Genomic DNA, 26,169 nt, shown 5'->3' with positions numbered 1-26,169 from the left:
GCCTCTGCAGCATCACTGCAGTGCCCCCTAATATCACCCTAAGGGCTCCGCCGGGCATATTCTTCTGGTGTAATGGGACATTATCTAAGAACCTACCTAGTCCCTCTGTTACCAACCTACTGTGTCTTCCTGTCACATTAGTTCCCCGGTTGACTCTACTAACTGCTGGCGAGTTCCTAGGGTACACCGGTAACTGGACTAGTGCTGCTATTCACCCAGTCCCTAGACCAAGACCTGCATGAGCCATATTTCTCCCCCTCATTGCAGGAATCTCCCTCACCGCATCCCTCATTGCGGCCGGGATGGCAGGGGGAGTCCTAGGTCACACCCTCATAGAAAGCAACAGGTTGTACCAACAATTTGCCGTTGCTATGGAGGAGTCAGCTGAGTCCCTTGCCTCCCTTCAGCGGCAGCTCACGTCCCTAGCTCAGGTAACCTTGCAGAACTGGAGGGCCCTAGACCTACTCACTGCAGAAAAAGGTGGTACATGTATGTTTCTGAAAGAAGACTGTTGTTTCTACATAAATGAATCAGGGCTTATAGAAGACCGGGTCCAACAGTTATGCAAGTTAAGCACTGAAGTAAAAACATGGCAGTTTGCTTCAGCTGCAGACCAATGGTGGAATTCCTCTATGTTTTCTCTGTTATCCCCCTTCCTTGGACCCCTGCTAAGTCTACTATTTCTGCTAACCGTAGGACCTTGTGTTGTTAACAGAATTTTGCAGTTTGTCAGAGAAAGGTTTGACACTGTTCAGCTCATGGTCCTCAGAGCCCAATACCAACCTGTAAATGCTGAAACAGAGTCAGACTTATAAGACCCAAGATTGGCTCTAGAGTTACCTGAAAAGAAGGGGGGAATGAAAGGAATAAGGCACATCCCCCATATATCTCCCAACTTCCTGGGCCCAGCACAAACACATTTCTCCATATTTCTTTCAAACTTCAGAAAAACATCACCTGGGAAATCTCTGATAAGGAATGCTAAATGTATAATGTTAACCAATTGTAATGCTGTAACCGAGAGAATTACCTTGTTCCCTGTAACTTTACATATCCTGTTTACATCGGGCTATAAAAAGCAAGCACTTGCATTGTTCAAGGCCCTCTTGTATGCTGTGGAATGGAGGGACCAGGTTCGAACTTGTAGTAAAGATCCTTGCCGCTTGGCTTTGACTCTGGACTCTGGTGGTCTTCTTTGGGGAACAAACGGTCTGGGCATAACAGAGTGGGCAGTATCAATGAGAGGAGATTGGAAGAGGGGAAAGACAATAAGGTTGGCTAGTTGAGATAAAATTAGGAGACGTGAAACAGGTCAGCTAGTCAAAGAGACAGGTGGACTTTGAGAAGTGACAAAAGACAAAACAAAAAGAGGAAGTGGGCATAATCTTGGAATAGCTTTCTTTTAACCACAAACGTGAGGGAAGCTGAGCCTCTCTTCTCTTTGAGGAGACCGTAAAAGTAACAGCTCAGAGATCTGACCGAACTGAGAAACAACCCCAAAAAATGTGTGGAGCCGAGAGACCACCTTTGTGATTGTGATGGTTAAGTTTGTGTGTCAACTTTACTGGGCCACACAGTGTCCAGACATTTGGTCAAACATGATTCTGAGTGTTTTGTGAGGGTCTCTCCGGGTGAGATGAACATGTGAATAACTAGACTAAATAGAGCAGATTGCTCTCCCTAATGTGGGTGGGGCCCATCCAGTCTGTTGAAGGTCTGAATAAAACAAAAGAGCTGATTCTTCCTCTAGTAAGGGGAACTCTTCCTGCCTCGGGCTGGGACACAGTTTTTCAGCCTTCAGACTCAAACTGAAAAGTGGCTCTTCTTGGGTCTTGAGCTTGCTGCCATTTGGACGGAAAGAAACTACACTGTTGGCGCTCCAGCTTGCTGACTGCAGATCTAGGGATATGTCAGCCTCTGCAGTGACAAGAGCCGTACTGCTCTCCTAGCAGCTGGGGCCATCCCCCTAAAGAAAACATTCTGCCTCTGTGGAGCCTCCTGAGACCTCTGCTGGGCAGTTGAGATTTTGTCCCTCGAGAACTCAAATCCACTCCAGGCCACACTATCTTCGAGGCTGCGGTTTGCTCTTTGTTTGTCCATTCTAAATTACAGATAGACCCATTTCACTGGGTCTGTCCTATCCCAGGCTAGAGCATGGGGGATTTACTCACTTTCTCCTTCCTGTTCACTCAGGACCAGCACAAGGCGGCAAACTAGAAAAACGAATCTGTTCTGAAGACGGAAGCCTTCCCTTTCGGGAAGTCCAGCCCCGAGAGCAGATGCTCAGCCCGCCCATTTGGTTCTCATATCCTCGTTAATCATTGTGTTTGTCAGGGTTCTCTAGAGAAACAGAACCAACAGGATGTGTGTGCTTGTGTGTGTGTGTGTTTTTGTGTCTACACACATGCACCCATGAGGTAAGCACACAGATATACACCTCATCTGTGTACACACACACATATACATATATACACACACATAGACATGCACCCATCCAGAGAGGTTGGTTTATTAGAATGAATTGGCTCTTGTGACTGTAGAGGCTGACACATCCCTAGATCTGCAGTCAGCAAGCTGGAGATCCAGGAGATCCAAATAGTGTAGTTTCTTTCAGTCCAAATGCCAGCAAGCTCTAGAGCCAAGAAGAGCCATTTTTCAGTTTGCGTCTGAAAGCAGAAAAACTTACGTCCCCGCCCAAAGCAGGAGCTCCCCCTTACTTGAGGAAGAATCAGCCCTTTTGTTATATTCATGCCTTCAACAGACTGGACGCGGCCCACCCACATTAGGGTGGAGTTTGTTCTGCCACTGTGCAGTTAATATTCTGGGATGGGGATACCTTACTTTCCCAACGAGAAATTTTAAATTTCCTCTTGTGAGTCTGGTGCCTCCACCTTCTCAGAGCTGCAGAGGGTGTGAGCTTTGTTGGTGATGTGACCTCCAGAATAGACTGTGAGCAGATTTTTTTCTTTAATCCTGAGCCTACACTTGCTGCTGTGCTTCTTGACTTTCAACTAGGCCTAAAAAAGTGGCCTCAGTGGGAATGCATTTCTTTTGCTCCACTTCTATGTTAGTTGCATATTTGTAGTGATGACAAATACCTCTGGCCTTGTACTCTGCAAGGCTGCACCAGGCTGCACACAGGCTCCTGTCTCAGGTGTCTGCTTTCCTCCTTGAAAGGTTGGGGCAGCAACCCCAACCTGTCTATCTGGGCAAGGCCCTGACACTTAGAAGCATGAAAAGCCACGTGGGAGGTGGAGTGAGCTTCCAATGCCCTTGGAAGGATTTTATTTCAGGGCCATGGGGCTTAGAAGTGATCACTGTACAATCCACTGGGAGCAAAGATCAAGATAAGGTGTGATGGACATCATAAAAGTGGAACAGAACATCCCATTGCTCAGAGATGGGAGAACAACTCTGAATGGAGAGGGCTCAGGTTGTATACATTCATGGGAAAGTGTGAGGCCTGAGGTGGGGAAACAAAGATAGTGGCAGCTACTTTCCTCTTCCCAGGGTGGCTGATGAAAGCCAACATGTCACAGAGAAGCTCTCTCAGCAACAGCAGCTGGTGGTGCTGCAGCCAAGGGCTGGCCAGGGAGCAGCATGATCCTTGTGAACCGAGTTAGGCCCTGGGCAGCCAGAGGCACACACTGCCTCTCCATGGGCCTCTGCTGAGACCTACAGGGCCTCACATGCATGAACTGTGGTCCCAGGACCAGCAGCATCAGCATCCCCTGGGAGCATGTTAGAATGGCAGTCTCAGACTCTATGCAGACCGACCAAATCAGTATCTGTATTTTCACCAGATCCTCAGGTGATGCACAAGCACATGAAAGTGTGAGAAGCCCTTCCTCTTGCTGAACAGTTTCCTCATCCAAGCTCCTTCTCTTCCATTAGTTCTTACTCAGAGAAGCCAGACTACCTCCCGGATTTCCTAGGGAACACACTGGATTTTATGCCAGTTTGATTACCCACAGTTTTCTTCCTCATTCATTCATTCATTCATTCAGTCAGTCAAATAGTAATTGAGCACCTCCTATGTTCCAGTATGTGTTCTGTCTGCACCCCTGGTCCTCCTGGCCTTGACTTGCTGGGTTACTTCTGTTAGGATGGGAGGTACCTGGGACCTGATATATGAAAGCCACTTATTGGGCAGATAGACACTGACACATGAGCAGGAGAGAAGTTACCTTGGTGTCAAGTGCCGACCTTAGAGTTTGAGACAGGTGGAGGAGTGTGAAATGCAGCCCCCGTGGGGAGATCCATTACATGTCCCGTGTGCACAGGCTGTGTGCTGTCCCATTTGGCAGCACACTGTAGTAACCCCACCAGGCTGATGACGATTGAGAAATGCGTCCACCCAAAGCAGGAACTCTGTGTTGGAGTTTAGGAGCACCTGAACTGTTAGGCCAGCCCAGCATCTCCTGAAGGTCCACTCTCCCTTTGTGTGGTAAGACCCCCTCAGTGGGGGTGCGATGGGAGCAGTATTTAGAATAGCAACCGCAGCGGAAGCCCACTAAGGAAGCCAGGAGATATGCTGGGCCTTGGGGTGGGAGCACCTTGCCACTGGATTAAAAAACCTGCCAGTCAGGGCTGTAACTAGGAAATAGGCGAGACTCCAGCAGGGCCCTGCATTCTGGTCAGACTGAGAAAGAGAACGTGTGAAACAACGGCCCATAGATATGGTCTGGGGCAGTCTAAATCTTCCCACTTCAGTGCTTCTTCTCCCCCAAGGGGAACTTTGGGGTGCAGAGGCTGAAACAGCAGTTGGAGAGACGTGTGGACTCATCTGTGAGGAGCTGAGGAAGCCAAGAACAGGCATCTGGAGGCTGGGGTTGATGCCACCTTCACTTCAGAGTAGATGATAGGGGAACCCTAGGAGGCAAGGGCACATGTGTGAGGACCAGGGTGGGCCTGGAGGTGGGGGAGGCCATGCAGAAGGGGAGACTCACCTTGTTCCGGAGATGCCTGGGGTTACAGGCCACTGTGGAAAGAAGAAAATGTTCAGTTGTGAAGACTGGCACGGAGCTCTGCCCTTGCGCCTGCACTGTCAGGCCAGCCCTGAGCCTCCTGGAGGCCCGCTCTACCTCTGTGCGTGAGTCAGCCGCTCCTCTTGGTTGGTGCTCACTCTGTCCCGCTCCATTCCTAACACCCTCGGCCTCTCAGCACTGACAGACCCTGTCTTCCACACCCCTTCCCACTTCGTGGCCTACTCTGAGCTGCCTAGAGGCTCCCAAGAGAAAGACATTGTCTTTTATCCTGTTAGTTCTTTGAGCATAACTGGTATTATTGTTCTGGGAAGGTGTGGCGGGTGCAAGTTTTAGAGAGCACGCTCCATCCGGGTCTAGGCCACTTGAAACTGAGCCTGCCACCTGGCTTGTCACCTCTGTAGCTGGGGGAAGTCACTCAACGTCTCGTGCCTCAGTTGCCTCATCTAAATGATGGGAATAAAAATATCCTCTTCCTGCAAGGTTGCGGTGAAGCTATATGAGTTTACACGTATGTGTGTGCACATGTATCGGTGTGTCTGTGCATATATTATTTCTATCATCTATCATGTGTTGAGAAGTTTCTGTGTGTCAGGTACAGTCCTGATTGCTATATTCAATACATTTTCTCTCTCTATTACCATATGTATGCATGCCATCGTTCTATATAAGTGCTACAGGTATAGTTCTAAAAGCTATCCATACAAATGTAGTGTATTTACTTATTGCGCTTATAAACTATACCCAGCACATAATAGGAACTATTCAGCACATAATATATATTATAAATTATTATTGTTATATTATCATCAAACTGGAGAGAAATATGACACTCTCCAGACAAGGCTCTCCCCTTTTGGCTTGGAATGAACATCAGGACTCCCTGGAATTGCACAAAGAAGCAGAGTTTGGTCCAGAGTTTGGACTCTGGAGAAGACTGTTTGGTGATTGACTACAAGATTTCAGGCAAGTCATTTCAGGTGTCTATGCCTTGGTTTCCTTATCTGTAAAATGGGAGGAGTAACAGCGCATTCCTCAAAGGGGCTTGTAAGAGTGAATGAGTTCACATGTCTCAGAGGGGTGTTATAGAACCAAGAATGAGGCACAAACACAATTCACTTGACTCTATATAAGAAAAATTGGAAAACCAGAGAGGGAAGCACACTGGGTAAAATCACGCAGCACTCTTTATGAAGCAGAGGTAGAAAGAAAAGTCTGCCCTGAAGGACTTTGTTCCTCTTTCCCGCTCAGAGGAAGGAGGCAGCCAGGCTGGGATTCCCTCATTTCAAACCACCGACTGTGAGTGAGGGCTGATGACACAGCCAGACCTCCAGCATGTAGTCATTGTCACAGCTGCTCAACCCTCTGCAGTTTCAACAGCATTTCCACACCTATTTTCTTATTTAGTCCCAACAGTTACCCCATGAAACAGCATGGCAGCTGTCATCATGTGGCCCCAAAGATGTCACACCCTAATTGCTGCAACCTGTGACTATATTACCCTAAATGGAAAAGAGGACCTTTCAGATGCGATTAGGATTACAGACCCTGAGACAGGGAGATTTTTCTGGGTTATCCAGGTGGGCCCAATATACTCATCTGACTCCCTAAAACCCGAGGACTTTTCTCAGCTGAGGTCACAGGGAGGCCTGTCTATGGAAGAATGGTTAGAGAAATGTGACTTTGCTGGCTTTGGGAAAGGAAGAAGACATCAGCCCAGGAAAATGGATGGGATCTAGAAGCTGACAAGGCAAGATCACATTCACCCCTGGAGCCTCCAGGGAGGAACACAGTCCAGCCAACACCTTGGTTTTAGCCCAGTGAGACCGGTGTCAGACTTCTGACCCACAGAGCTGTAAGATGAAAAATTTGTACTGCTTCATCCCCCCAAGTTTATGGTAATTTGTCACAGCAGCAATCAGAAACTAGTAGAGGTAGGTGGGTGCTGTGGACTAAATATTTGTGTTGCTCTCCAAATGTATAGGTTAAAACCTAATCCCCAATGTGATGACATTTGGAGGTGGAGCCTTTGGGTGACAATTACGTCATGATGATTATCATGAGGAGACACGAGAGATGATCTCTCCCTTTCTCTCTGCTGTGTGGGGGATACGGCAAGGAGTCATCTGTCTGGAAACTGGGAATAGGGCCCTCACTAAGAACCTGACCATGCTGGCACCTTGATCTGGACTTCCAGCCTCCAGAATTGTGAGAAATAGATACTAGTTCTTTAAGTCACCTAGTTTATGGTACTCTGTTACAGGAGCCAGAACTGACTAAGACAGTAGGGAAGTAGTCACAGTTTATGGATAGGGATACTGAAGCTCTGAGAAGTTAAGCGAATGCCCAAAAAGAACGTTTTGTTATTCAGGTTATACTGCAGAGAATGGGGAAAGGAGAGCGCAGGGGAGGCTTGGATTCACCTGAAGCAGCGTAGGCACAAGTTAAGAAGCCCCGTGACCCAGTGGGAGGGGCGGCTCTATGCCTGTCTGGCTCAGATCTGCTGAGGAGGTAGAAACGGAGCTACACTGTCTAAGTTGAGGGTGGGTCAGAACAGAGACATCCTTGGGTCTTACCTGCATGTTTCTTTTTCTCTCGGATGATCCGTACTTCTGAGTAAACCACATTTGCTCCTCTAGGATTTACTTAGAAAGAAGTTGAAGTTTCAGAGGATGCTGAGGCTCTTGCCTCTTGTTAGAGATACTTCCTCCTCCCCCCCCCCCCCCAGCCAGAGTCTCTTCTCTGGAAGGACTAGAGCCCTCTAGGCCTCCGCATAGTCCCTCCCCATCTCCTGCCCCACCCGTTTCCCACACCAGCCCTCTGGCTCCTGCCAAATGCAGGATCCCTGGGCCTCACCATTACTGTACACTGGTTGCAGCTCTTCCCAGGCTGGTACATTGTGGTAGGTGGGCTCCTGGGAGTCTGAGTCTGAAGGGCTCCTGTGAGACAGAGAAACACGAATGTTTCTTAGGAATCCTGACAAAGTAGCTATAATGATCACTTCCAGTGAGTGGCTTCTTACTGCACGGTGGCTGCCAGGCCTGGAAACATGGACAAGTACATGACAAATGGCCCATGGGCATTCTATTATGAATCATAACGATATTATCTATGTTTCCAGGCTTTATGGTCATCTAGTATGTAACAGGCATTGTGCTGATGTTTATAACAATATGACGTTAGTTCTATTTCATCCTCATTTTGTAGCTGAAACAAATGGAGGCTCCAAAAAGTGACTTATGAAGATCATGTAACCAGAAAGGGGATGAGCCAAGTCTCAAAGCTGGCTCCAAAGCCCGCATGCTCAGAGAGGTTGGTGATCAGAAGGCTCAGAGGTGCTCTGCATGGTTTGGGTACTGCTGTCGTGGGCTTGCCCAGGGACAGCTGTGAGCCTTTTTGTGGCTCCTAAAGTCGGCCTTTGGGATACAAGTTGGTGGCCCCTTCTTCATAGGGACCACCTCCTGCTGGCAGAGTGACCTCTCTGGGTGGCCAAGTTGTGTGGCTCCATCTTCTCAGTTGTTATCACAAGAGGTGTTGATGAGATCAGCATCTCCAGAGATTTCTAGGTTGACTGAGCTAAGGTCATCTCAAGACATGGAAAGACTTGGTGGTCTTAGTGGTCACTCAGACAACCAAGCCAACAATGGTCCAAGGATGTGGGTTAATAAATGAAAAGGCAATTGACACTTGATGAGATAACAGCCTATACCACCAAGGGGGTGGATGCAAAGGTCCTGGGAATTGCCTTGAGATATCCCCAGGGAGGTACAACAGGTAGTGGCCACACCCCAGCTCAGCAGCACCTGGCGGAAACCGTGCTCTTGGTAATCATCAGATTCAATTCCATTTTTCCACCCTGTGGACATCTCACTAATCACACAGGAATGCAGCTCAGCTCTTACCTGCAGGGGTCAGAGGCAGGCTGTCTCCCTGTAAAGGAAAGCAGAGGGACATTGGATTCAGGAAGAAGAGACCCTCAGTGGGGCACAGCTCAGGCAAGGCTCACTTAGAAACTGCCAGGAGTTGCTGTCACTGAAGGTTGAATCCTTCTTTGTTGTGCCCCAGGGACGTAGCAGATTGGGCAAAAACTGCTAACCCTGCCAGAGGGGTGTGCTGTGGTGTGAAGCAGGAGTCCACAATCCACAACCTTTAACTTGGAGATTTTAAAGATAATCATTGGCAGCTGCAGGCAGGGAAACTTGACTTGATCAGCTATAAAAAGAGTGTACATTTAAAAAATCGGAAAATTACCAAATCCTATCTGGTTCCTATTTTCATTTCTATTTCTCTGAGTTTTTCTCCTCCCCTTCCCATTCGTTGTGGGGGTGGGTGGGGGGTTTGTAAGGGTCAAGAGGAAGACACTCTGCAGTTTATGATGTTGGATAAACTACATCTCATCAAGACGTCTTCCACCTTATAGGTCTGTTTTGGAAGCTGTGCATTTGGTAAAAGCAATTTTGGAGGACCCAGCGGGAAAGGAAGAGGATTGAGGGACAGAGCAGATGAGCTCTTGCCAGCCTGGGATGGTCACAAAGGCAGCATGAGGCCCAAGGGAGCGTTGCTGGGAAGGGCATGAACTCAAGCCAAGGTGTGCCCAGAGTCACCCACCTGCTTTTCTTGAGAGCCAGCAGTAGAGCAGCAGTGCCCCAGCAGCAAGGCCTGCTAGGCTGAGCAGACCCCCGGAGACGCCTGTGGCAACAGGGCCACTTCTGTTCTCGGTCAGCCCTGAGGGGGAGACCCCGTGCATGAGCCAGGGGAGAGGCTGTTGTCTGGAACGACCCGTCCCCCGGAAGCTGCTGCCTGGGCCTGAGGGTGAACCTAGGTGAGCAGGGGCCCGGCAGCTAAGCAGGGGCTGGTGTGGCACAGACGATGACTCCCATCTTTGTAAGGAAGCCGTCTCTGCGCCTGAGGCAAGTGTCGAGGGTCAGGGTGGCCGATGGCCAGTGAGAGAGGAGGCAGCCAGGTGAGGAGCTCTAAAGTCAGTGATGCTCTTGCCCGCCGCCCGCCAACCCGTGTTCTCAGCCCCAATGCTATCACTTCAGAGCATTTCAGGAAATATAGCAGTTTAGAGAGCTGCCAGCTGTGTTACTTGTGCCTGAGGAGTGCCTTCCTGGTCAAGCACTGGGAGGGTTATCAGAGAGTCCACGGAGGAAACGTTTTGTCCACATCTATGGCCCAGGCATGGGAAACTAACCTGTGAGATAAAGTGTCACTGTCTCACTGCGCTGGGCCCCCAGACCATTGTCGGCCTCACAGGAGTAGTTTCCAGAGTGTTCTGCAGTCAGAGAGAGGTTGAAGAACGCTCCTCCAGAGAGGGCCGAGCTATTTCCTAGGGTGACATCCTCATGATAAAACCGGTACAGGATCAGGGGAGAGCCTCTCAGGGCCTCACAGTGAAGCTCCAGCAGGTCCCCCACCGCAACCTGGGCCCTGGGAGCCCTGAGGGTGAGGACTGGGCGAGACACCGGAACTGAGAGAGAACAAAAAGTCAACAACTGTTTCTGCTTCTAACATATTTGTAAGAAACAAAAGGTATTATAAACAAATGTAAAAAGTCATATCTCAATCTTGAAAAGTAGATTAAAATGCAGATGATAAAGCTAATTACTTTGACCTAGTTCCTTTTCAGTGTACAAAAATATCCAATAGAAAACTGTAGAAAGTGTATAAATCACTGAAAACTTCAAATAGCAATAAATATATAAAAAGATTCTCATCTTCATTACTAATTAACTAAACACAAAGACAACCATACAGTACTATTCTTTTCTCTATTTTTCAGGTTGGCAAAGCTTAAATAGACTGATCATACTGATTAGCTTGTGGATAGACAGGCACCCACATATGCCCTAGGTGGTCATACAAATTTAACACACTTCCTTGAATGGCAATTTGGCAATATCTACAAAATTTAAAGCGAACATAAACTTTGACTCAACAAATCTACTTCTAGCGGGCCAGGTGTGGTGGCTCATGCCTGTAATCCCAGCGATTTGGGAGTCTGAGGCAGTAGGATCACTTGAGCCCAGGAGTTCAAGTCCTACTTCTAGGGCCATCTCCTTTAGGGATACCGACATAAAATATGCCAATATATTTCTACAGGAATTTCTATTGTAGCATTTTTATGAGAGCTGAAAATTAGAGACCACCTACTAGATTGGGTAACGAAATATGAATGATATCCAAGAGGCACTTCTTAAACAAAAGTCAGGATGTATTTTTAAGTTAAAAAAATGCAACTGGCATAACTATATGTGTAATATTATTCTAGCTTTGTAAAAATTATACACCTTTAGATTTGTAGAATATTTCTAGAAGCATACACATGAAACAATTAACAGTGGTTATGTCTGGAGGGTATGTGCATATGAAGTGATTATGAGCAGGTAGAAAGATACCTTTGCTTTTCAATATTGGCCCTTTTGTATTATTTGATCTTTTTTCATCACAAAGATTCATGTGTTCTTTCAGAATAACAAATTACTAAAAACTAAAATGCTGTGTTAAAAAGTGGTCACAATGGATGAGATGTCATCATGTTTCAAACTAATGTTAAGAGTTAGAGAGGACCATGCTTCAACCTGGCTTTACCCTGGCTAGCTGTGTTACCACAAGTTAGTTACTACACTTCTCTAAACCTCAGTTTCTTTTCTGCAAATAGGGAATACAATGGCTTAAAATTTATCCTCACAGGTTTATCTTAATGATTAAATGAGATATTGCATATTAAGCATTTAGCACAGAGCCTGGAACCTGGTGAAGGCTCAGTGAGTGTTGATGATGATGACATTGGTCATGATGATAATAAGAAATAATATTTCCTTTTGTGGCAGTTCCTAGTCCCTATGACCTGTGTTCTAGTTTCAGGATTCAGACACAATTTATTCAGGCTGGGCAAGAAACCCTTTAGCTGTGATAACAGCAGCAGCAGCAGAAATAACATGCATTTGTGACAGGGAATTATAGAAAGAAGGGAGTGAGGATGAGCAGAAAATCATGAAATCATAAGTACAGAATGTGGGAGGTATGATGTGTTGACTTGCTGTTGTGAGGAGAGATAGAGCAGCCCTCGGTCTGTGGTACATGCCTGTGTGCTGGCTCTAAGGGATAGGTGTATAAACTGTGTGGGAAGAGCTCCTGCAAATCTCAGGAAAATTAGTTGAGGCTGGTGCTGCTGGTGGGGGAAGAAGAATGACCTGACTGAATGGGAAAACCCAAATCTGAAGTCATCACCTCCTGGATAACAATGAAATGGTTTCACTGGCTACCTTGTGAGATGCTGGAGCCTGGGTTAGGATGCCCAGATCAACCTACTTATGTGGCTCTGTCTATTCCTTATGATACCCAGGTACCTTGCCAAAGGGAATAAGCGCGTCAGTGTATATTTTGCTTTACATGACTGGAATGGTGATTGCATACCATTGTATGGTCTCCTGTTTCTCCAGGATATACTCCAGGAGCAGGTACAACCTGCTTTTACTTTTGCACATCTCCTTCTACGAGCCTGTAAGTCTACCAAAATCACAGAATTCTAGGACAAGGGATGATCATGATTTTCATCTACTCTGATTTTCCCATTTTATGGGTGTGGAAATTGATGTCGTTATGGGAAAATGTGCTTAGTCAATGTCTTACAATATAGATAATTGTCTAGTTATCTTCAGAGCCAAGTCTAGAACATTCATCTCAACACCCCTTAGTATACTTTTGCTAAACACCAGGTCTCTCTACACAGGGGTTTCAAAGTTTGGCTTGTAGGAGGTCATCACCAAAAAGATTCAAAGCTCACTAGAAGCAGCTTTCCTTGGGTTATTACACTTAATTGCAAGAGATCAAACAAGAGCTTTGAGAACATAGGAATTTGGCTGATGGGTGTCCATTTCCATTCCATGTTATCTTGCTCCCCCTTCTCTGCCCTGGTCACCTGTGTCCCTTGCTTTAAAAATCACCGAGTGTGTCTCTTGAAGGGCTGTGCACATAGCTCATGTTCACATAGGATTTTTAATGTGGAAATGTAAGGAACATTTACATCCCCAGTAATGAAAGAAACTCAAGAGTAGAGGTTTGTTGGAAGTTAATGAGAGACGAATCTGGACAAGAAATAACCTAATCTTTTCTAGGGCAGAGAAAGATATACTCAGAAATCTTTGGTCTCACTTTCATATAATAATTTCAGTTCAGAATGTTGTTTATGTTCTAAAAAAGTCTTATTTGCAATTTTAGTGAGGTGCTTTGATCACATTCAAGAAGACTGCTGGGAAACTTCAGATGCCTGGAACCATACCACAAAGGATCCCGGACCTTCATAGGGAGGTTCTGCAGGCAGGAAGTGTGCTGGGATGCCACATAAGCAAACAGCCCTGAGGAGCTCTGTGGCTCCATTTTCAGCTGCGGGGAGAGCAGGCACAGTCAGTTCTTGGCTGTGCTGCTGGTGGGCAGGACCCACTCACCTGCAACTTTCAGTGTCACCATCTCGCTGCGCTGGGCCTCCAGACCATTGTCCGCCTCACAGGAGTAGATTCCAGAATGTTCTGTAGTCAGAGAGAGGTTGAAGGAGGCTCCTCCTCCAGAGGGGGCTGAGATCTTACCCAGGGTGACATCTTCGTGATAAAACCCGTACAGGATTGGGGAGGAGCCTCTCAGGGCCTCACAGTGAATCTCCAGCAGGTCCCCCACTACAGCCTGGGCCCTGGGAGCTCTGAAGGTGAGGATGGGACGAGACACTGGAACTGAGGGAGGAAAAACGTTATCTGTCAGTTGTTTCTGTTAAAATATATTCCTTCCTGCTAAAGACATTTCAAATGGAAAAATGTTTTTTTCTGTTTTTAACGCCCTTGTGATGTTACTCAAAACTCAGCAATATTTTCAGATCTCCAGAAAGAATAACAGTTGTGTAGTGCTATAGTAGTGCTACAAACAGCTTGGAATACTGGAATATACAAACTCAAATGTGTTCGAAGAATGTGAAAACAAATATTAAACAGAAACTTAGGTGTCTTAGAAGTCAAAAGGCAATTGGAGAAAGGAGAAATCAGTTCAACAGAAAATGAAGAACAGGAGAGACTTGCTGCTTACATCACCAGGGATGTAATTGCAGCTGGGCTGCATCAGAAATAGGACCCACAAGAGAATGAGTATTGTCAAATTATTTGCTCATTTTTATATTCATTTATCCATCAAAAATTAATTGAACAAGAATTTTTAAAAAAATTGAGCAAAAATAAAAATTAATTGAGATTCAATAAGTTCCAAGAATGGCATGATATGCTAGGGAATCAATGACGGGAAAGACATAGTTCCTGCTCTCATAGCGCCTACAATCTAGAAGGATGAGAGGCAGCAGTTAAATAAAAATGCAGTAAATTAGAATTAAAACTTTGATAATTGATAAAGGACAGGGTACTATGAAATGTATGTGTTAGTCAGGGAAAGCTTCCTCACAAAATGACCTTTGAAATTAACATTGAAATTAGCCAGTTAAAGAGGGAGGTGGAGAGTACAACAGGCAGGCAAACAGTATGTGCAAAGGCCCTGAATTGGGAATAAGACTGGCACATTTGAATTATTGAAATAAAGTAGCATCACACTGAGAAGAGTCTGCAAACTACTGTGAAATAGGAGACTGGAGATCTAGGATGGACTTTATAAGCCATGAAAGGATTTTGATCCTTCTTCACAGAACAATGGGAAGTCTATAAGTGTATCTATGCAGGGGTGTGAGATGATCAGATTTGTCCCTTTCAAAAGACCATTTTGACCTCTGTGCACGAAATGGACTGTGGTGGAATGGAAGTGGAATTGAGGGGTAGATGAGTAGCATTGCAGTAGTCAAAATGATGACGGACTTGTCTAGATAGAGGTGGTAGAGATAGAGACTCAAGAAATATTTAGGAAGTCAAATCAACAGGACTTAATGACTAACTGGCTGTGAGGGGTGAGGAAGAAAAATGTTGAGGAAGTCTCCTCCATTCCTGCTTTGTGTATCTGTTGAGGGGAGATGTGTTTCACAGAGGTAGGAATCCTTGAAAGAGGAGGGGAATGTCAGCAGTTCAGTTTTAGAGGTGCTCAGATTGATGTGCTTTTGAGATATTTGAGTGGAGATATGTCATGTGCAGATGCTCAAGTGGGAGGTCCCTTTTAGAGATAGAAGTTTAGGAATCTTTGTAGATGACAAGGCCATTTATAAATGACATCCCCAGTATCATCCAGAGAAAGGATTTAGATAAGAGAAGAGGGCATAAGTCAAAGTTCTGGAACATGCCAATGCTTAAAGGTTTTCTATAAAAGGAGGAACCAGTAAAGAAGACTGAGAAGAAATGGCCAGGGAGAAAAGAGAGCCAGAAGAAGATGGATTCACTGAAGGGAGGGTTTCAAGAGGAAGAAATGGTAAACAACATAGAATATATCTGAGATGTCAAGGAAGATGAGGATTGAAAAATGGCCATTGGATTCAAAGCCTTGGAGGTCATCAGTGACCTTTGTGAGAAGCATTTTGGTGGAGAGGTTGGAAAAATATAGTAGATTAGAGCCTAGTGGATAATGAGGACATGGGGACAACCTGGGTAGCTGACTATTTTTGGAAGTTTAGTCATGAAGGGGTAGTGTATGGAGGCATAAGTGGGACCAAGAGAGGGTTTTCCTTGGATATGGGAGAGACATAGCATGTTAAGTGCCAGTGCGAAGGATCCTACAGAGAAGGAGATGTTAGGGGCCACAGAAGAGAAAGGAATAATCAGTTGTATAGCTTCTGAGAACGCACAAAATGATGAAATCTGCAGAACAGATGGAGATGTTCACCTGTAGGGAGGAGAGTCCTCTCCTCTATATTTTAGGAAAAGGAGAGATGAGTTACAGAGCTAGACACTCAGTTTGGTGGTGGGAGTGGAGGGGATTATTGTCTAGTGGAGTAGGGAAGGAGTAGAGGTATTAATGACCTGGGGGTTCTGTTGAGGTCTGAGAACAACAGAGATAGGAGGAGCTGACTCAAGCAGAAGGATAGGGGGTCGTTGTCAGATAATAAGGGCTTAAAATTGTCCTGTTGGAGATGAAGTAGTGTATGTATGTGGGAGTGGCTGACTGGTGTGGAGAGGACAGGCCATGGTGTTAAGGGGGTCATACATGTGGCCATGAGAGTCACGGAATGATGGCAGATTGTGGGGTACGGAGGAAGACTGAAGGTGCCAAAGCCTTCACTGAGAGTGGACATACTAGGAGTCAGCCTGTGACAAGGATGTATAGAAGATCATGATGTTGCTGAATGGAACAGGAACAGATAAGGAGGCATAAGACTGATGTCTTCTAACAATGGTCTTGTGTGGGAACCCAAGCCATTCTGGGACAGGGGCAGGAGAGACTAGAGAGAAATGTGTGAGTCAATAAGAGAATTGTGTTGGCCTTTTTATTGATTGGCAGACAGAGAAAACCACAATTAAATCTCTTCCAAGGTGAAGCACAGAGAACTTTATAACTTTCTTTCTTAGTATCACTGTTGGCCAGAATATAGTTTGTATTTTGAAAGCCTTTAGTCCTATGTTAGGGTAATTTTGGTAATGGTGACTGGACTGCTGCTAGCAGGAAAAGTATAGCAACGGAAGGGAAGGTGCAAGTTCCTGAACGTGTAGGAAAGAAAACTCAGAGATAGAGGCTGTATAGGCACCAAGCCTGACAGGATGTCACACAGCAAATGGCTCTAGAAACCGTACCTCTGATTTTCGCTACTGGTAAAGCTGGGGAGATGGTCTGTTTCTTTTTGTGCTGCTGGTTAGGTCAACTTACCTATAACACTGAGTGATATTGTATCACTGTGCTGGGCCACCAGGCCATTGTTGGCCTCACATGAGTAGTTTCCAGAATGTTCTGCAGTCAGAGAGAGGTTGAAAGAGGCTTCTCCTCCAGAGGAGACTAAGCTGCTCCCCAGGGTGACATCCTCATGATAAAACCAGTACATGATCGGGGGAGAGCCTCTCAGGGTCTCACAGCGAAGCTCCAGAAGGTCCCCCACCACAGCCTGGGCCCTGGGAACCCTGAGGGTGAGGATGGGGCGAGACACTGGAACTGAGAGAGAAAATGAGTTAGGGACACATGTATTTTTAAAATTAAAAACAGCTCTTCGTCCTAGCCAGAACAATCAGACAAGAGAAAGAAATAAAGAACATCCAAACTGGTAAAGAGAAAGAAGTCAAACTGTTGCTGTTCAGTGATTATATGATTGTATACCTAGGAAACCCTAAAGACTCATCCAAAAAGCTCCTAGATTTGATAAATGAACTCAGTAAAGTTTCAGGATACAAAATCAATGTACATAAATCAGTAGCACTGCTATATACCAACAGTGACCAAGCTGAAAATCAAATAAAAAATTCAAACTTTTTTATGACACCTACAAAAAAATAAAATACTTAGAAATACACCTTCACAAGTAAGTGAAAGATATCTATAAGAAAAACTACAAAACACTGCTGAAAGAAATCATAGATGACACAATCAAATGGAAACACACCCCATTCTCATGGATGAGTAGAATCAATATTGTGAAAATGGCCATCTACCAAAAGCAATCTATAAATTCAATGCAATTCCCATCAAAACACCACCATAATTCTTCACAGAACTAGAAAAAACACCCCTCATATTTATATGGAACAAAAAAAGAGCCTACATAGCCAAAGCAAGACTAAGCAAAAAGAGCAAATGTGGAGGCATCACATTACCCGACTTTGAACTATACTATAAGCCTATAGTTACCAGAACAGCATGGTACTGGTATAAAAACAGACACGTAGACCAATGGAAGGAGAGAACACAGAAATAAAGCCAAATACTTACAGCCAACTGATCTTTGATAAAGGAACAAAAATGTAAAGTGAGGAAAGGACACCCTATGCAACAAATGGTGCTGGGATCATTGGCAAGCCACATGTAGAAGAATGAAACTGGATCCTCCTCTCTCACCTTATACAAAAATCAACTCAAGATGGATCAAAGACATAAATCTAAGACCTAAAACTGTATAAACTCTGGAACATACATTAAAAAAAATCTCTTCGAGACATTGGCTTAGGCAAAGAGTTTATGACCAAGAACCCAAAGCAAATGCAACAAAAACAATAATAAATAGATGGGTCTGAATTAAACTAAAAAGCTTCTGCACAGCAAAAGAAACAATCAGCAGAGTAAACAGACAACCCACAGAGTGGGAGAAAATATCCACAGACCATGCATCTGATATGGGGCCAGTATCCAGAATCAACAAAGAACTCAAACAAATAATCAGGAAAAAACAAGCAATCACATCAAAAAGTGGGCAAAGGACATGAATAGACTATTTCAAAAGAAGATACACAAATTGCCAACAAACAGGTAAACATGCTTAACATCACTCTCAAGGAAATTCAAATCACAACCACAATGCGATACCACCTTACTCCTGCAAGGATGGTCATAATTAAAAAAACAAAAAATAATAGATGTTGGCATGAATGTGGTGTAAAGGGAACACTTTTACACTGCTGGTGGGAATGTAAACTATTACAACCACTATGGAAAACAGTATGGAGATTCCTTAAAGAACTAAAAGTAGAACTACCATTTCATTCAGCAGTCCCACTGCTGGATATCTACCCAGAGGAAAAGAAGTCCTTATATGAAAAAGACACTTTTACAAACGTGTTTATAGCAGCACAACTCATGATTGCAAACTATGGAACCAGCCCAAATGCCTATCAATTAAGGAGTGGATAAAGAAAATGCGATATATATGCACATGTGTGTCTATGTTTGTGTGTGTGTACTATGGAATACTACTCAGCCATAAAAAGGAACAAAATAATGGCATTCATAGCAACCTGGATGGAGTTGGAGACCATTATTCTAAGTAACTCAGGAATGGAAAACCAAACTTTCTATGTTCTCATTTCTCAGTGGGGGCTAAGCTATGAGGACAAAGGCATAAGAATAATATAATAGATTCTGGGGATTCAGTGGAATAGTGAGAGTGGGGTAAGGGATAAAGTACTACACACTGGGTTCAGTGTATACTGCTCTGGTAATGAGTGCACGAAAATCTCAGAAATTACTACTAAAGAACTTACTCATGTAACCAAACACCACCTGATCCCCAAAACTACTGGAAAAAAAAAAAAAAAAAAAAAAAAAGAAAGAAAAACCCAGCTCTTCATTTAATAAAATCAAACTTTACAGAATTATCTAAGTAAAAATAAAAAGTTTTACCATTTTCTTTATTTTTTCAGAAATTACTTCTGTGGAGTATTTGGTGATACTTTCTAGATGTTTTCTATGTATAAGTACACTCATAGACAAATACATACATTAGAAGCACACACATGCATGGGATCACAATAATATACTAGTCTACAACCTGCTTTTTCCCCTTAGCAATACATTACGGACATCTTTCTGTGGTATTACTTAAAAATCTACATCACTAACTTTTAAATCTCATCTTTATTAAAGCATAATTTAGACACAATAAAGTACAACTTTTAAATTTACAACTTGATAGTTTTGGAAATATATTACCTGGTTATTCTTTTTTTTTTTTTTTTTTTTTGAGTCAGAGTTTCACTCTTGTTGCCCAGGCTGGAATGCAATGGCGCGATCTCGGCTCAGCACAACCTCCGCCGCCTGGGTTGAAGTGATTCTCCTGCCTCAGCCTCCCGAGTAGCTGGGATTACAGGCATGTACGACCATACCCGGCTAATTTTGTATTTTTAGTAGAGATGGGATTTCTCTATGTTGGTCAGGCTGGTCTTGAACTCCCGACCTCAGGTGATCTGCCCACCTCGGCCTCCCAAAGTGCTGGGATTACAAGCGTGAGCCACCGCGCCCGGCCTGCCTGATTATTCTTAAAAATGACAAAGTATTCCAATGTATAGATATGCTATAATACATTTAAGCATTTTCCCATTAATGGATATTTGGGATGTTGTTGTTTCTTGAATGTCAAGTAATGTGGCATTAAGTAATTCTGTAGAGATATATATATATATATTTTTTTGAGACGTAGTCTCGCTCGGTCGCCCAGGCTGGAGTGCAGTGGTCGGATCTCAGCTCACTGCAAGCTCCATCTCCCGGGTTTACGCCATTCTCCTGCCTCAGCCTCCCGAGTAGCCAGGACTACAGGCGCCCGCCACCTCGCCCGGCTAGTTATTTTGTATTTTTTAGTAGAGACGGGGTTTCAGCATGTTAGCCAGGATGGTCTCGATCTCCTGACCTCGTGATCCGCCCGTCTCGACCTCCCAAAGTGCTGGGATTACAGGCTTGAGCCACCGCGCCCGGCCATACAAACATTTTAATAACATATAATGTCTAATTGTTCTTCTAAAAGACTGGATATTTTAAAATACAAAAGTACAGACAACGAAAGCAAATATTAGACAAGTGGTATTATATCAAGCTGAAAAGAATTTGCACATCAAAGGAAACAATTAACAGAGTAAAAAGACAACTTATAGGACAGAAGAAAATATTTGCAAAGTATATGTCTGACGTGTTAATATCCAGAATATATAAAGAACTTAAACAACTCAACAGGAAAAACCAAACAAGCTGATTAAAAAATGGACAAAAGACTTTAACAGACATTTCTCTAAAGAAGACACAAAAATGGACAACAGGTACATGAAAAAAATGGTCAATCTCACTGATTATTCGGAAATACAATTAAAACCCCAATGAGGTATCACCTCATTCCAGTTAGAATGACTGTTATCAAAAAGTCAAAAGAAAACAAGTGTTGGTTAGGTTGTGGAGAGGACAGAACCCTTATATTGCTGGTGGCATTGCAAGTTAGTACAGCCACTACACGAAACAACATGGAAGTTTGTCAATAAAATAAAAATAGAACTACCATATTATCCAGCAATTTCACTGCTGGGTGGATATTCAAGGGAAATAAAGTCGCTATGTTGAAGAGATATCTGCACTCTCAAGTTTGTTGCAGCACTATTCACAACAGCCAAGATATACAAGCAATCTAAGTGTCCACCAACAGATGAATAGATAAATAAAATGTGGTATATATACACAATGGAATAGTATTCAGCCATAAAAAATAATGAAATCCTGTGATTTGCAGCAGTATGAAAAGACCTGGAGGATGTCATATTTAATGAAATTAGGCAGGCACGAAAAGATGATACTGCATTATTTCACTCATATTTTGAATCTAAAAAAACCAAAGTTGATACTATGGAAGCAGATAGTGGAACTGTGGTTATCAGAGACTGGGGAGGGGAGAGGCAAGAGGAGGATAGGGAGAAGTTGTTCAACGGGTACAAAGTTATAATCAGACAGGAGGAATAAATTCTGTTCTATTGGACAGTAGGGTGATGATGGTTAACAGTCAGTTACAGTATATTACAAAAAAGCTGGAAGAGAGGCTTTTGAATGTTTTTATCCCAAAGAAATGATACATGCATGAGATGATGGGTATATTAAACATCCTAATTTGATCATTAAATACCACGCATATGTATCAAAACATCAAATTGTACTTCCATAAATACACATAATGTGTCAATTAAGAAGAAAAGGTTGAACCAATTTACACTTGTAATAACTTGGACTCTCTTGTATGAGAGTTTCTGTTTCTTCTTTCCCTGATCATTTATGATCATATCAATGCACAGGCTTATTTTTATTATTTGTTTTTTGGTCAGTCCTAACATCTATGGTTGCTTCTCCCAAAGAATTCACTTGTCCTATCCTGTGTGATCCTACAGGCTACTACTTGGTTTTCCATGGAATTTTAGTGAAATATAAGCCATTAATGATGAGTTACTGTTGACAAAGTAGTCAGAAATGATTTACAAAATGAACATTTTGAAATGTCACTAATTTTTAAAAACCGCCTGTTCTATTTGAATTATGAAATAATTCAGTTTACTCTGAAATAATAATAATCATGAGAAAATGATTGTTCCTTTACTTCCTCTCCTTCCTCTGACCAACTGATTTTTCTTTGTCACATTTTTTTCATTTTTTTTTTTTTTTTTTTACATTTTCAGTGTTTATAATAGTTACTTTCTATTCTGTGACCATAATTCTCACAGTTGATTAGCCTTTGTTTCTATATCTAAATCAGTGGTTTCCAATCTTGTCCACACAATATTCTCACCTGAGGTTTTGTCAAAAAATATTGATTCTGTGGCCCCATCTGTGAGATTCTGAATTGAATTAGTCTGGAGAGGGGCTTAGTAATGTGTCTTTTACAAAGGTCTTTGACGAGTGTGATGTGCAACTAGGGTTGAGAACCAGTCATAGTGCAGTTTCCTCATTATGAGTCCTTTATCTTCATTTACATCTTGTTGGGCTGAATTTTGTCATTAGGTGATTTTTCAGAAGGCTTAGTGCATTATCAGTTTCCTGAATCCTTGTATTTTTGACAATGCCTTTTTGATTTGATATAAAATTTTCAGTTATTATTCCTCCCTCGGAGGTCCAAGTCTGGACATCACTCCTCTCTCTTTGGTATTGAGTGCTCTGCAAAGTCTAAGACTAACTTGATGTTTTTCTTTCTGAGATGACTGCTTTTTTCCCCATAATCATAAACACATACATATATTTTTAACCTCAAAGGTCAATAACTTCATCAACATGTATGTTCTGATCTACATATTCAAGTTTTCTTTACTTCTCAACCATTTCTACTACATGTTTGAGTTTCATTTTACCCTTCAGTTCAATTTTCTGAAGGTCTCCATTTTAATTATCGACATAACTGGATAACTGGGGGGCTCCATTGTCTGATTTCCATATTATAATTTTTGTCTTTATTTCTGTATCTTTCTACTTTGCATTCTGTATTGTTTTCTCAAATTGATTCTTCATTCAATGAGAGGTTTTCAAAGGTATCCATTCTAGTCTTACTGCTTCAAATTTGTATTTCATTTCTAAAATAGCTTTGATTTTTTTCCTCTTGGGCTTTGCTAGATGATTTTTAAAAATCCCCTCTTACCATCCTGTCATATCATCTGTCCACTAAATTACAAATGTTGACTGAGGACCTACTGTGTTCCAAACACTGAGTAGGCACAGGGATGTTGTGGAGACCAAGGTGGATGCAGTTCTGTTCTCATGAAGCTTACATTCCACTGGCATTAAGGGTGACCGTGAAGAAACAGAAAACAAAGATGCTTAAGATGCTGCTAAATATGAGAAGAAAGTAAAACATGGATAGAAACATGGCAATGGGATACAGAATGCATGAAGCTTAGAAGCTTCCTAGATAGATTTGGCTCTGACTTTGGAGTAGTCTCAAAACATTTACATTTTAAAAATAACCTCTTTACTCAGCAAGTTATACTAGGGGCATGTCTGACACATCAGGCTCAAGATTTTTCTATCATACCATTTTGATTCTCTGAAAAGAAAAGAAACTTTCCCCCAGTTTCTACTAAACAAAGATTCAAGTAAAAACAGAAGCAACTTAGCTCCTAAAAAGATACCAAATCATACACATATAATTTGCACACGTTTCTTGAATGTGTGTCATACTTCAACAACAGTTTTTTAAAATAATGCAATAAAATGATACTGATTTTAGTGGGTTAGAAAACAAGGGATCATAAAAACTCCAGAAGTTTGAGGAGCTGGTTCCTAGGGAGCCATTTCCCCCTTTGTTCACAAGCAGACTTCTCCAAACCTACCATAAGATTGGAAATCCTTTGGAGAATTTAAGGTCTTGACCAACAGTTATCTACAAGACTGTGCTTGTAGCTAAGTTAATATGTAAATGTCAGTGGAGAAGTAGGACACGCTCTGTGCCTCAAGAAAAATCAGCATACTGTTAGAACATACAAGTAATGAGGAGAAAATACAATAAATAAATTCATTTGGTAAAAGCTGGGGAATCTACTGAGCTATTTTAGGGGTCTGGCTGAGCCAGGACTTATGAGGACAGAGAACCCCAGCTAGTTAGTTGAGGAGGAAGCCAAGAAGGGGATTAAGTTGATTGGGGGAGGAAACTGGACAGTGCAAACAGATTTTTAAAGGAATGGGTGAGAGAGAACTCGGCCAGGGGTGGGTGATTGGCAGGAACCCAGCACTTACCAGTGACAAAGAGGCTCACCGCCTCACTGCGCCGGGGACCAAAGCCGTTGTCAGCTGTGCAGTAGTAATTCCCTGAATGTGCTGCAGTCAGAGAGAAGCTGAAGGACACTTTTCCCACAGAGGGTGTTGAGTTGCTCCCCAGGGGCACGTCCTCATGATAAAACTGGTATAGGATTCGTGGGGAACCTCTCTGGACCTCACAGTAAAGTGTCACCGTGGCTCCTTCAAAAGTCACGGCCTCAGCAGAGCTGAGGGTGAGGACAGGACGAGACACAGGGACTGAGGAAGAGAAAAAATGAGTCAAGAGTTTCTTTTGCCTCTTACTGTAGATTTCAACACTTGACCAGTGCAGATGCCCAGTCTCCAGTCCAGCGTCTCCAGGCTTCGCCTACTGGGAGGGCAGCCAAGCAACTTCTCAGGCTTCTCTGACCAGCTCCCCTATGCGCCATGCTGGTCTTTCCCTATCTGTTCATTTTTCCAGCAGACCAATAGTCCCCTCTTCTCTCATGGCCCCCCTTGTAGTGTGATCTGCCTCCCTTTTGCAGAGGAGATGATGCTTTCAAGGAAGAAATTCCTTGTCTTGCCACCACCAGACTCACTTGCACCAGCTCCTCACTTCTTCCTGCAACCATGCAGGCTTCCCTGCAACCATGGAAGAGCCACGCCTGGCCTTTCCAAGGGGGAATTTCCTACGTCTCTTGACCTGTGCACACCTGCCTCTCTCCTAGACATGAAGTCCTTACCTCTATTGGCTTCTTCCAAACTACATTTTGATGTGTTTAACTATCTCCATATACGAAAAACTATCAGACAATACAAAAACAACCTTATTTACATTTGAAGTTCCTCACAGTCGGTTTCTCCACTTTTCTGTGGACAGTCTTCTGGAAGAAGTGACCTACGTTTATCATCTCTACTTCTTTATCTCATATCTCATATGCACATTTTGTCCATTACAACTCAGTTTTTACCCCCAATAATCTACTAGAGCTGATTTTTCATGTTTATGAATGTAGTAATGATGATAATGATAAAAATAAAAAAGGTATTTTTTATAATGATATTATAGTGCCTTTAAGTTCTGGTGTATGTATATTTGTCAGATGTAATTTGTGAATATCTATACAAATACAGACACTAAGTTAATCCTCAAAACAATTCAGCGAGGTAGGTACTATTGTTGTCCCTATTTCACAGATGAAAATACTGAGGCCCCGAGTGGTTGAGTCACACAGCTAGTAAGTGAAGAGGCAGCAGTCAAACCCAGATATTCTGGTTCTAGTTGTGTTCTCCTGCCAAAGAGTACTTTGTGGCTAAATTCATTGGATGTGACTCAGTTTTTTTGTTTTGTTTTGTTGTTTTGTTTTGTTTTGAGACGAAGTCTCACCCTGTCGCCCAGGCTGGAGTTCAGTGGCATGATCTCAGCTCACTGCAAACTTTGCCTCCTGAGTTCAAGGGATTCTCCTGCCTCAGCCTCCCAAGTAGCTGGCATTACAGGCGACCGCCACCACACCTGGCTAATTTTTGTATTTTTAGTAGACACAGGATTTCACCATGTTGGCCAGGCTGGTCTCAAACTCCTGGCCTCAGGTGATCTACCCACCTTCAGCCTCCCAAAGTGCTAGAATTACAGGCACGAGCCACTGCTCCCGGCTGTGACTCAGTTTTTATCTTTCATCATCTCTTAGCTTTGCCTTATCCAAACTGGCTCATTATCATGTGCTTAGAACATGTTCTACCCTTAGTGACAGTGGGGCACACTCTCATAGTGAGTGCCTTTTCCCTTGGCCAGAGGCCTTCCTTCTCATGTCCCATCTCCTCTACTGGGACTAGACTGGGGATTCTGTCCAACTGGGCACTCCCTTGTTGGGCCCTCTCCTTCACTCCTGGCTGCTCCTCAAATAGGCCTGACCTATGACCTGATCCTCACTGTACTTCTGGAGTGGTTTTCCCAACATTTAAAACCTTCATAGAGCCCAGATTGCCCTGCAGAATATGACCCAAGCCCTTACTCTGCTTCTAAGTAGGTTCTAATGATGTTGTCTTCCCCAACCTTGTCCTTCCTTTCTCCACTGTTCTGTCTATGCTTCAGTCATCAAGAACTGACCCCTCT

At 43.5% G+C, this 26,169-nt stretch overlaps 1 protein-coding gene across 1 annotated transcript in view; it reads right to left on the bottom strand.

Moving 5' to 3' along the window:
* Positions 1-3,257: 3,257 nt before the first annotated feature.
* Positions 3,258-26,169, bottom strand: part of FCRL5 (Fc receptor like 5) — a 36,235-nt gene continuing 13,323 nt past the window's right edge. Inside the window, exons 8-17 of the mRNA XM_007976665.3 lie at positions 24,057-24,335; positions 16,761-17,039; positions 13,436-13,714; positions 10,180-10,455; positions 9,594-9,710; positions 8,888-8,915; positions 7,842-7,924; positions 7,562-7,630; positions 4,950-4,981; positions 3,258-4,872 (exon numbers count right to left, since the gene is read on the bottom strand). Coding sequence (XP_007974856.3) covers positions 4,783-4,872; positions 4,950-4,981; positions 7,562-7,630; positions 7,842-7,924; positions 8,888-8,915; positions 9,594-9,710; positions 10,180-10,455; positions 13,436-13,714; positions 16,761-17,039; positions 24,057-24,335 — 1,532 coding nt within the window. The 3' untranslated portion in view covers positions 3,258-4,782. The remainder of the gene's footprint in view (positions 4,873-4,949; positions 4,982-7,561; positions 7,631-7,841; positions 7,925-8,887; positions 8,916-9,593; positions 9,711-10,179; positions 10,456-13,435; positions 13,715-16,760; positions 17,040-24,056; positions 24,336-26,169) is intronic.

This window comes from Chlorocebus sabaeus, chromosome 20, assembly GCF_047675955.1.
Source record: "Chlorocebus sabaeus isolate Y175 chromosome 20, mChlSab1.0.hap1, whole genome shotgun sequence".
Taxonomy (NCBI): domain Eukaryota; kingdom Metazoa; phylum Chordata; class Mammalia; order Primates; family Cercopithecidae; genus Chlorocebus; species Chlorocebus sabaeus.
Note: the sequence above shows the minus strand (reverse complement) of the source record. Positions and strands in the feature narration are given on the sequence as shown.